This window comes from Eschrichtius robustus, chromosome 7 (genome assembly GCF_028021215.1).
Source record: "Eschrichtius robustus isolate mEscRob2 chromosome 7, mEscRob2.pri, whole genome shotgun sequence".
NCBI classification, from domain to species: Eukaryota; Metazoa; Chordata; class Mammalia; order Artiodactyla; family Eschrichtiidae; genus Eschrichtius; species Eschrichtius robustus.
The window spans coordinates 15,095,153-15,107,686 of record NC_090830.1 but is presented as its reverse complement, the minus strand read 5'-3'; the positions used below and the strand labels follow the sequence as shown (position 1 = coordinate 15,107,686).

At 42.4% G+C, this 12,534-nt stretch overlaps 1 protein-coding gene across 2 annotated transcripts in view; it reads right to left on the bottom strand.

Annotated features, from left to right (window-relative positions):
• Window positions 1–2,930: 2,930 nt before the first annotated feature.
• ABCB10 (ATP binding cassette subfamily B member 10) overlaps window positions 2,931–12,534 on the bottom strand; it is a 32,881-nt gene continuing 23,277 nt past the window's right edge. Inside the window, exons 9-14 of one of the 2 annotated variants that reach the window (XM_068547648.1) lie at window positions 10,824–10,903; window positions 9,494–9,674; window positions 6,920–6,963; window positions 5,095–5,129; window positions 4,383–4,628; window positions 2,931–3,209 (exon numbers count right to left, since the gene is read on the bottom strand). In XM_068547648.1, the coding sequence (XP_068403749.1) occupies window positions 4,397–4,628; window positions 5,095–5,129; window positions 6,920–6,963; window positions 9,494–9,674; window positions 10,824–10,903 (572 nt within the window). In that variant the 3' untranslated portion in view covers window positions 2,931–3,209; window positions 4,383–4,396. Of the gene's footprint in view, window positions 4,629–5,094; window positions 5,130–6,919; window positions 6,964–9,493; window positions 9,675–10,823; window positions 10,904–12,534 lie in introns of both variants that reach the window. The other variant, XM_068547647.1, reaches the window with a different exon arrangement.

The window sequence follows — 12,534 nt, the reverse complement described above, 5'->3', positions numbered from 1 at the left end:
AGAAATCCAGAAGGAAGGGTAGTGTAGTGCAGTGGCGCTCCAGCCTAAGGGGGCACCAGCACCACCTGGAGGGCTGGCTAAGCTACACGGCCGAGCCCCACCTCGGTGTCTGACTCGTTGGGCTGAGACTTGAGAATCTGCTTTTCTAACATTTGCATTCCCAAGTGTTATCGAGACAGCTGTCTTGGGACATTTTGATAACTACCAGTAGTAACTGACAGAGTGTATAGACTCTGGAATTAAATGGGACTTGTTTCAAATCCCACCTCTGCTATCTACTATCTGTGTCACCTTTTTGAGCCTCTGATAAACTACTAATAGTGCCCACTTGTGAGAATTAGAGAATAGAGATACCATTACATTTGTGGATGTCAAAAAACACAAAAAATCTGAAGAAAAAATATTTATAATAAAATAGTAAACTTTAAAGAAGATCAGTAAGAGAAAGCAAGCTACCCCAATAGAAAAAAATGGAAATGTATGAAGGGCATGAAGTAGCACTAGATCAAAGACTAAAAATGACAAAAAACACAAGAAAAGGTCTTAAACTTCACTAGTAATTAAAGAAATGCAAGTTAAACCACCCATCAGCATTGTTTGCCTGTTGAACTAGCAGGAATGTTTTAAAAAATGAAAATAGCTCATGTTGAAAAGGCTGTGGAGAAAGAGGCGCTATTATATAGCCTCCTGGTGGGATTATGAATTAGTAGACTTTTATGAGGACAATCTATCAAAAAGCCTTATAATTTGTATATGCTCTTTAAACTTAGCCATGTCACTTTCAGAAATTTGTCTGGAAAAAAATCAAAGAAATCAAAACAAAGATATATAGGTAATGTTGTTTATGACAGCAAAGAATACAGCAAGTAAGATAAATGTCCAACAATAGATTTCTAGTATATTCACATTATAGAATGCTATATGGTTAAAAAGAATACATGTGGATGTGTGTAATGAATACTTGCAGATGTAGGAAGATACTATCAAATAAAAAAAGCAGGTTGGTTAAAAATTAGTATGTCCAGTATAAGCCCATTTTTGTTTAAGATAAAAAGAAAGGTACCCCACAAGTGCAGCATGTGTGTAAGATTCTCAGCCTAGGTGTGCCTCCCTCTGTCCAACCTTCCTAAAACTCAGCCCATTCTGTTAAGACCGAACTGATTGATGTGGGACTCATCCTTTCAGTCAACAACAGGAAAGCAGCCAGGATTATTTCCTGCAGATGCGGTAGAACTATCAGAATTCCATTCTCAGCAACACGGTAATTATGATCCTCTTCAAATGGAAAGGCAGGGGTACAATGAAGAACTCATCATGGAAATTATCCACGCCCAGTCATTTCCAAGGCCCCCATCTAGTGGCAATGGAACTTCTTGAGATAACGCTAAAGTTCAGCATAGCGTAAACGTTCTTCAAGCAGTGAAGAATGTGTGTTGTTTTCCCCAGTTCTGGAGGCTGCAAACTTTTTCTGTCACGGGCCAGAGAGGAAGAATCTCCAGCTTGCTGTCTGTTGCCCTGAGTGAGTATGGCTGTGTTCCAATAAAATTCTACTTATGGACACTGAAATTTGAATTTCATGTACCTTTCATGTATTATGAATTTTTTTTAACCATTTAAAACTGTAAAAACCATCCTTAGCTTTGCAGGCCATACAAAACAGGTAGCAGGTCACAGCTTGTGGACCCCTGTGCCAGCTTCATGAGGGAGGCTCAGCCAGCACCTAGCACAGGACCTAACAAAATAGATGTTCCATAAATGTTTATTGAATGAGTTGAACGGAGATTACCAGCTAAGCTCCATGATGCCTCAGATGTAAAAACGTAGAAAAACAAACACCCTCAAATGAACATTTACAATGCAGTTTCCATATACTTCTTTCATTAATATACTTAATGTTTTACAACAATTTACATTTGTTTTCATTTAGTTTCTAACAGCTTTGGCACTTTTATGGAATAAAATGGATTTCCCTAAACGGAGCCCTACTTTATAAAAGTACATGTACAGGGTACGGCCTATAATGGTTTAATCTGTGATTATTTCCTGGGAACCAGTCAGGTCCAAGGTCAGAGACCTTGCACAGAGAGGAGCCTGGGAGAGCAGACAACAAAACACTAAGCTCACTGATGTGACATTTTATCTTCACGTGGAGGCTTTCACGTGATTTAAATTTCGTTTTGCTTATCTACTAGACCGCTACCAGTCTGTGGCCTGTTAGGAACCTGGCTGCACAGCAGGAGATGAGCGGTGGGTGAGCGAGCGAAGCTTCATCTGTGTTCACAGCCGCTCCCCATCGCTCGCATTACCACCTGAGCTCCGCCTCCTATCAGATCAGCAGCAGCATTAGATTCTCACAGGAGCACGAACCCTACTGTGAACTGCACATGCGAGGGATCTAGGTGGCGTGCTCCTTCTGAGAATCTAATGCCTGATGATCTGAGGTGGAGCTGAGGCGGTGATGCTAGCACTGGGGAGCAGCTGCAGATACAGATGATCGTTAGCGGAGAGGCCTGACTGCAGAGACCATAATAAATCAATTGCTTGCAGACTCATATCAAAACCCTATCAGTGAGTGGCAAGTGACAATTAAGCTGCATCTGTAATAGTAATAGAAATAAAGTGCACAATAAATGTAATGTGCTTGAATTTTAATCCATGATATAAAATGTTACCCAAGACACAATTAAACACCTTGTATAAGAAAATAAAATATAATGATCAAATTCAATTTTGTAACTATTTCTATGGCACAAGGAGATTTCCCTCAGATCCAACCTTGTGATTGTATTTGTTTGCTTTCTGAGAACTATATCATAGTAGTAAACCATGAAGAAAACAAGTAAAGCTTGTTAAGATGACTGTCACGGATGTACTGTTTACTAATTCAAAGAAGACTGAGTTCATTCATTCACTGAATTCATTTTATTCATTAATAAATTCCCTTACATAGAATGAAATGTAATATTCCACGCTTATCATGAAATAGTGGTTTCTTCCAGTATAATCAGGAAACTAATCCATACTCAGGACACGAGAAAACTTCCATTTTAATCACATCAACATTGTTACTTCTTAGGTTCTGGCATTATCAATGTAGAAAAGTACTTTTTCTTGAGGCAACAGCAAATTAATGGTGCTGATATGAAATACGACAAATCCAATGGCGTCAGCATTGCTTGAGGAATTTTCAGAAATTTAGGTGAACAAAACTATAACCACAAATAAAAGAAAGATGGTTAGTTATGTCCTCTTTTCAGAAGAGTGACAAGCTCTTAAGGTTTCTTGGTCTTCTGCAGAATAGCAAGAACATGTAAGCTTCCTTCAAATGTTTTAAGGTTGAACATTACAGTTATATTAATAATTTTGGAATTTAGCCTCATTGAATGAAATTTCAAAACTAAGTAACCGACAAAAACCTGTAAAATTTGGCTAGGAATTATAAACTCTTAAAAAATAATTCTCAAGACACATGCCTCAGACAACATAAGTGTAAAATTCATTTTTACATCCTTCTTGATAATACCTGGCAGTTCATGCCTGGCTTCCCAAATTCACAGAAACAAATACGTAAATAATGAAATCAGAAGTTCTCATATTCAAAGGATGGGGCCTCTTCCCTTTTCACAACTCATCAGGTTCTCATGTGCCAAAAATGTTGAAAATGCACACGTCCAAACACAGTCTCAGCCCAGAGGAACACATGTCCCTGAACTTTCACACCTCTGAAGACAGAGGAGATGGGGAATATACATGATCCCTCCTCGCCATGTGACGTTAACTATTTCTGTGTGTGTGTATCTATATATATACACATATATATAGATACACACACACACATATATATATATATATATATATATATATGTATATATATGTCAGGTTTGCTTTATGAGATTATCAGGATAAAATAAAGGGTTAGATTTTCACCTTCTATTATGCTACCTGGTAAAATGATACCCAAAGTAGGTAGAGTACTACCAAGAGATTACACAGTGATTGGTAAAGTGGCCTAAAATAATTAGGCTCTTTATTTATAATTCCCTTTTAAAAGTTGTCATTTGACAATAGCTTCAATTTATAACAGCAGATAAAAGAAAGTGAGGTGCCAGGCTATATTAATCAAAATATTCCAAGATAAAAGTACAAAACCTGAAAATAACTTCAGTGAGCTTGACATTTAGAAAGTTACAATTATTAAAACTCTGAATAAAAAGGTCTTGAGAACAGGTCGATCTCAAAACAATATTTTACAATCTTTGGAAAAAATAGGCAGATTTCAAATAACTTGAAGTATGATTTACAGATTTCATACAGCCTGGGTTTTAAAAAATTTTTTTTCCTGCAGTGCTGCTTTGCTTTAAAGTGTCTCATACTAAGTTTACCAATAATTGCTTCTTTATGCTGAAATAAAACTCTGTTTATTCATTAATTTCCTGTATATCCCGTCTGGTTTCGAAAGCAGTTCTTCGTGTTTCCCACACTCGGTGATCTTCCCCTGGTCAAGGACAGCTACCATATTGGCATTCTTAATGGTGGACAGACGATGGGCGATGATGAACACCGTCCTTCCTTCCATCAGTCGATCCAGAGCTTGCTGAACGAGATACTCGTTTTCAGCGTCCAGTGCACTAAACAGGAGAGCCCACAGGAAAGCAAAGACGTCAGGGCCACGCACACTGTTCACGCGTGTATTTCCTGGTACACGTACACTGGCCCCTCATTAGCAGCCGATTTTCACTATGATCAAAATTGCAACTTCTTGGGTCAACTGTCTATATTTTATATTATAAAGTTACTGTAAAAAAAAGAAGCTTTGGACCCTTGATCTCCATAGAACTACTGCCATGTAAGTTAAAAGCGTTTTGCACAGTTGCTGATTGGTGATCAGGGATTCATCACAAATGTCTGAATTGGAACTAGAACCCTCAACTCATGACTCAGCCTGCTCACTGCCTCCCAACTGTCATGATTAATTCAGACCCCGTGACTTTAAAGTGTAAGGCATTCTCAGCCGTATCACTTGAAGTACAGAATAAAAGTTTGTGATAGAGGAAGAATTTGGTTTAATCCAATTACACATTAAGATAGCCTCACCTGGTTGCTTCATCTAGGAGAAGAATTCTGGGATTCTGAAAAAGGAAAAACATTAAAAGGAAAAGAAAACATAATTTTATTAGAAAAACACAAACTCTCAGTAATAAAACGAAATAAAGTACTGATACATGATACAACATGGATGACCCTTGAAAACATTCTGCTGAGCGAGAGGAGCCAGACACAAAAGTCCACCTCGTGTGTGATTCCACTTAGGAAATCACACAGGAAATGTCTACAACAGGCACCTCTGCAGGGGCAGAGCCGTTACCTGGGACTGGGGTCAATGGGGAAATAAGGCAGGGTGGTGTGTGGATGCTATTTTGGGGGTGATGAAAATGTTCTAAAACTGATTATGGTGATGGATGCACAACTCTGAATACGCTAACACTGAACTGTATGCTTTCCATGGGTGAACTGTAGAGTGTGTGAATTCTATCACAATAAAGCTGCTACAAAAGAAGAAAAACAAGCTCATAAGTGTCTGAGATAAGCTCATAAATGGAAGATTTAGACATGATTTTAAACCATGATCACAGTGATCAATGAACCGGATATTCTTCATAATGCAGTTTTAACCTGCTGGTGAATCAACTAAACAGTATTTAGTGGGGCTCTAAAGTGAGTCAGATGGACTCTCAAGGTCCTGCTTATAGTTTAGCTAGGAGTAGTACACACAGAACTGAGAAACACATAAATTCTAGCTTTGTCTAGGAATCTATCCGTAAGAAATGAAAACATGCCCACACAAAAGCTTGTACACTATTCATTCAGAGCAGTGCTATTCACAACAGCCCTAAACCGGAAACAACCCAAAAGTTCATTAACATTTGGGTGATAAACAAATTGCGGTCTGTCCATACAAAGGAATGGAAAGGAATAAAGTACTGATATAGGCTACAACATGGAGGAACCTCAAAAACTATACTGGTGAAAGAGGCTAGAAGCAGGAGACCGTATCTTGTCTGATTCCATTTATCTGAAATGTCCAGAAAGGCAAATCTAGACAAACAGAAAGTAGATTAGTGGCAGGCTGGGGCTGGGAAGGCAGAAAGGTTGCAAAAGGGTATCAGGGTGATAGAAATGTTGTCAAATTGGATTGTGTGATGGGTGCACAACTCTGTAAATTTACTAAAAGTCGCTGAAAAGTACATTTAAAACTGGTCAATCTTATGATATGTAAATCATGCTTCAATAAAGCTGTTTTTTAAGAAAAAATCACCTATAAATCTGAGGAGAATAGTTATATAACAAAGGAGAAGGCCATCATTTCCTAAAAAATACAATGTCTATGACTTTCAGCTTTCCCCTCTCCTCTTAGGAGTCTTGTATAAGTATTTCAGGTCTGTACTATTCAGTTTAGCAGGTGATTACAGATTATACAAGTAAGCATACTTGCATTATTTTGGTATTTTGATATAATCACTACTCCACCAGTTAGACTGTATGCTTCTTTAATTTTATTATTTTTTTGTACTGAAGTATAGTTGACATACCACGCTGTGCCAATCTCTGCTGCACAGCAAAGTGACTCAGTTACACGCATAGAGACGTTCTTTTTTTAAAATATTCTGTATGCTTCTTGATGGAAGATCCGTGTGTTAAACTGTTCTCCCTCTGGCTCCTAATACTCAGGAAACACTTGCTAAATTTGGACCACAGGTACTCAGTGGAATTCCCAACTCATCTTTCACCAGAACTGTCAACCATATACCCACCTGCCCCTTCCCAAGAAAAAGGAAGAAGAAGAAAAGTTGCACATTACAAATTACAAGGTCCCTGATGAAGAACAATGCCAACCCCGGCCGAGAGGCTTCAGGCTTACCTTAAGCAGAGCGCGGGCAATTGCAATTCGCTGTTTCTGCCCACCTGACAACGACAATATATACATTTTTAAATTGAAGGCCTTAACAAAAATTCTTGGTAATAGGCTTTTCTGATGAGCCATATGACAATTTGAAGGTAGTTTCTCCCAGTCATAGTTGAGATAGACGCGAGAACAGAAACCTATGTTTTAAAATATTATAACGTTCCCTCATCTATCTCAAGATTAATAATAACAACAATTATTATCATGGCTAACACTGAGGAATTCCTACGTCCCAGGCATTTCCTAAATGCATTACATGTATTATTTCATTTCATCTCAAAAACAAGCCTTTGAAGTAGATCCTATAATGATTCTCTTTTTACAGGTGAAAAGCTGAGGCACAAATATCCTGCGAGAGGCCTCACAGCTGGTCAGCGGCAGAGCCGAGGTCTGAACAGTGGGGTGCGCTTTTAACCACACACGTGCCGTGTCCCCCAAGAGAGCACCTCTTGTAGCAGGAAACAAACGGGCAACTCGAGAAAGTTAGAGGTTTCCGAGCAGTACGTGAGATGGACAGGGGCGAAAGGAGCTGGGACTGGTAACTCCACTGTCCGCCCAGAACACCACTCCATACTTCCACTCTCACGGTGTTTTCTTTTTCCTGCCCCAGGGAACAACCGACACATGCGGTACTTTGTGCGTGTATGAAAACTGGGGGCAACAGAGAGAGTATGCCGTTCTAACCCGCCCCCTTTGTAAAACTCAAATTCTACTAAACGCAAGGGGGGCGGTGTGGGGGAAGGCTGGAAGGGACAGACAGATGACAATTCCCCTCCTCATCACTGTTCCACCCCACCCTCTCCTTTCCCCCAGGGACGCTCTCCTAAGTTACAACTGGTGAAGTCTCAGAGCAGGACTCAGCTCACTCCTCACAACTTAGTTCATGTTAGGAAACTCAATTCCACTTTTGGTGGTGAGAACATTCCTTTTTGGTTGATGTTACTGGCTGAACCTACTTATTATTTCATCTAAGACAAGTTAATCATTTAAACTGAAATGGGTGGCACTGCTAAAAGCTGTCCTCAACCAGGCAACCCCACCCTCACGACGAGGGAAGGAGGAAAAACCCTTCCTTTCTGGATTCTCTGGTTGGTGGGGGTCTGAGTGCTCGGTGTGGGTCAGCAGAGCGGCCAGCAAGGGCTCTGGGCAGCTCTGAAAACCCCAGTGCCAATGAGCACACGGGGGGCCTACTGCTAGATGCCCACCCTTCCTCCAGGGTAGACTGAAACCTTTGGTTATTTCACTGGGAGATGGAGCTTGAGAATCCTGGTCAAAGGGAAGGACATGCAGCACCTGTTCCAAGGGAGCAGGTGCTGTGCTCATGGGACAGAGCACAGGTAGCTCCCAACCCCACTCCTCCATCTCGGTAAAGCTTACACTGGCGTCCTGCCCAAGGACACGTCTGTTCCAGGGACGCAGTAGCGGTTCTACTCCCGGAACTTCTCCAATCTATCAAAAACCCCGGAACTTCCCCAATCTATCAAAAACCCCAGAACTTCCCCAATCTATCAAAAAACATTTTTTCATCTACTGCGTATCATTTAAACAAATCATACACAACAAACTTAAAACGTTTTTGTGTTAAATTGTCTGTAGTCTAAGTTCAAGCAAAAAGTTTAGCACTGGAAAGGACTCCTGCTCCAGTCCAACCTGGCAGCCTTCACTCTGACATGGAGGCCTCCATCCCTTGCTCGGACACATCCAGTGACAGAGCTCGCCGTGAAAGGAAGTACAGTTGAACATTTGTAATAAAAAAAAAAAATCTGTGTTTAACGAAAAATTTACTCCTCTATTCACTGGTCCCACTTCTGCACTCGAAAGCAACAGAACCGTTTTCTCTTTCCCTCCTGGAAACACCGCCCCCAAAGGCGATCTGACCTGCAGGGTGAGCCGACACCACGGGCCAGATGGTGCCACAGCCCTGCGAGCCCCCATTCGTCCAGGACGGGGCAGAGCGGACTCCACCTGGGCCAGGTCTGGACCAGGGCCTGTCTGTGCACAGCCTCAAGCTGAGAATGGTTTTTATGTTTTAAAAGAGTCGTTAAAAAATAAGACGACGACTGTGACAGAGACCACGTGTGACGCACAAACCTAAATCATCTACTCTCTGGCCCTCTACAGAAAAGTCTGTAAGTCCTGGGTCTACACGTAACCTACGAAGTGGGGAATAAAGAGCTCCCTCAGCTGCACGTCTGCCTCCCTGGACAAGTCATCCTGCCATCCGCGGTATCTGTGTTATTTTCTACAGTTTTCAAGGATCTCGAGTTGCAAAACGTGTCTCTTCTGGGATGAGAGAAAGCTGCTGTGGCTGAGTACTACCCAGTGGGACATCAGTGGGAATCTGGAAGCACCTCTGGGGTGGAAAGTGAAAGACACTGGGGAGTTGTCCACATGTGTCCACAAAAGACATGTGAGAAAACGAAAAAGGTTAATTTCATAAACTCTAAGGACAAAAGCCTAATTAGAAAATAACACTGCGACAGGAAATGTTTAGAGAGTGTTTGCCGCAAAAGGGTAACAAAAAGGTACCTGAGAGGAGAACGCCCTTTTCTCCGACCACAGTGTTGAACCCTTGAGGGAAATGTCGGATGAACGCAGCTGCATTGGCTACACCAGCCACTTTCTCTACCTGCTCGGCCGTCACCGAGGAAGGGTCGTCTGCGCCATAGGCAATGTTCTCCGCAATTGAGCAAGAAAACAAAATTGGTTCCTACACATTGGAAATAAAACGTATTTATTGCAAATTGCAACAGTCTAGTAAATACAGTGGAGCTTAGTACAATACTTACAGCTAAGACACTAAACGGTTCCCAGAGAATATATACTGTTTTTCTGCTTCATTCTCCATAAATATACCCCGTGGGCGATTAAACAATGCATGCATTAGCACGAGCAGGACTGCCTTTGTCACCTGTAGGTCCCCCACTGCAGGACACGGGGTCCCACAGTAGACACCTGCGAGTGTCCGGCACACAGCAGGCGCTCTGTAAGCGCAAGCCCCCCTCCCCGAGGAGGACCCCGAGCCCGTCTGCGTTCTCCAGCCGCCTGCCGTCCAAGGGCAATGGGAGAATCCATTTCTATCTATCACTTTTTGAAATACACACAGAGCAGGCGGGAACGTGGCATTTGGACAGAGCCATTCTGTGGAATAGTCCTAAAAAGCAAATGAACTCCCAGCTTCTTTCTCCCTCCCTGTAAGGCTGTGGCACTGCCGTTACCCTTGCACCACCGAGCCAAGCCCCCCGTCACTGCCCCCGACCAGTGGAGTGGTGCTGAGGGAAGGCTCATTAGCGGAAGAGGCTCAGGAGTCGGGCTGCTTGGGTTTGCCTGCTGTGCACGAAGCTTGGTGATAAAAATACCAATAGCTGTGTCAAAATCCCCCTGCACCGAGTGGTCTTGTGAAAACAGCCTCGTCAAAGAGGCCGCATGACATCAAGGTTCTTGAAATCTGCAGCCTCTTTGCAAGGAGACCCTGGCTCTGGCCACAGTCTTTGCTTGCTTGTCTCTGAAACCCATTATGCAAAACAGTAGACCGGCTAGTAATGAAAATGAGAATTGAGCAAGAGCCAGTAGAAGCGAAAAAGTTGTATCTTTTTCTCCCCAGCCTTCTTCTAGACTATCTGCATTACAAAGTAATGCCGGTCCCCAGCTTCTGATAAAGTCAATGCTTCGAGTGGTTAAAATGTTTAAGGTTTTCAGGAAACAGCACTATTTACAAACCTAAACAACCTGCCCTGGAGATTGGTTTCATACATCTGGAAAACTTCCATTCCTTTTCTTTTGAAAGGTTCAAGACCAAGAAGATGACAAAAGCCATTTTAAAAGAAAATGTAATAAAAATGGAGCCCTCCCCTCCTACCTGACTCACTGTCCCAATCTTGGATCTCAGCCAGACTGGATTTAGCTGACGGATGTCACGGCCATCAAGACTGATCGTTCCTTGCAGAGAAGAAGGAGAGAGTCACTGGGTGTCATGGGGCCAATGACTGATGTAAACACAGAAAGTATCTGGTGTGAAAATTCCAGACTCAGTTTTTTAAAGATCAGATACTCAAAATCTCCAAACAGAATCTAAAACCAACGTATTTTAGGGAATTTCGGAGCTAAAAGGGACTTTTCTGGATCGTCCACGCCTACTGTCTCCCTGCAGTGGTTGGATGACTAAGCCCACCTAGCTCATCCATCCAGCTCGCCTTCCCGAGTAAGCATAGCTGGAGAGTCTGCCGTCTGCGACTAAGACTCTGTTTGACACGGTGGCAGAGTGTTTCGACAGTCAGATGTAACTCTGTGACCTCAGCTGACAGAATTACCTCTACACCTTGAGGGAACGCAATCATGCTTCCCAATTACAATGACAGTGACCAACACAAGAAATCCCATTCCTTCTCAGTTAGGTGTGTGGCATTATACAAGCCAGCTGTAACTGGCTTTCATAAACCTACAAAAAGCTGAGGTCTTGACTTAAAAAGTATAAGTGTTCTACAGGCTACACAAGGCAGGAATGTTAAGTGCAGTTGCTTTTCTCCTTGATTTATTCACTGTGATGAAGAAACTAGAGACTTAGTATTTTGACTTGATTTGCATCCCCCTCACTAGGATTTTTCTAAACTCAGAATTTTACAGCAAGTAGAGGGTAAACCAAGGCAGTGATTCCAGAGGCAAACAGTGTAGTAATACCCATTTTAACGCACTTGGTGGTTCTGTGGGTCAGGATCTGTGAGTCAGAGAATTACCTGGCACATATCCAGCTCTCACACTGTTGTAACCAAAGACACCATAAGACATACTCTTTAAATTCATGGTTTTATTTTATACCGACAATTGTTTTCCTGCTGAGAAATACCATTCTTTTTTTTTTTTTAATATTTATTTATTTAATTCTATTTTGGCTGCATTGGGTCTTAGTTGCGGCATGCGGACTCTCAGTTGCGGCATGCATGTGGGATCTAGTTCCCTGACCAGGGATCGAACCCGGGCCCCCTGCACTGGGAGCGCAGAGTCTTAGCCACTGGACCACCAGGGAAGTCCCCGTCATTGTTTTCTTAATCCCAAAACAGACTATCTTCTCCGAGCTGTGACACAAAGAAGGATGTCAACTCTGTAACTGTGTGTGGTGATGGATGTTAGCCCGACACACTGCGGTGGTCATTTCACAGTATATATGTGTATTGAATCATTACGCTATACACCTGAAACTCATATGTTGTATGTCAACTGTATATTTTAAAAAGATATAAAGAAGTAAAATAATGTGTTCTTTGCTCTGAAAGCTGCTATAATCCAGTTAAAAATTTTTAAAAAAACCTGAAAGAGAAAAATCCGTAAGAAAACCTCTACTACCGCAAGAAAGCTTCAACGGAGCAGCGGCCCAGCAGTGAATCAGTGACGGCCACGTGCCCTGTCTGCACACCAGCCCCAGGCAGGAGGACCGGAGGGCTCCAGGGAGAGCCCGGGCTCCCGCACAAGCTCAGGGCCGGCACCGAGTGGCACTTACTCACGGTGCGGCCGTGGCCGGCGGTGCTCAGCAGCCCCGAGGCACCTTCTTGGGGCCCCTCTCCCGGTGGAGGAAG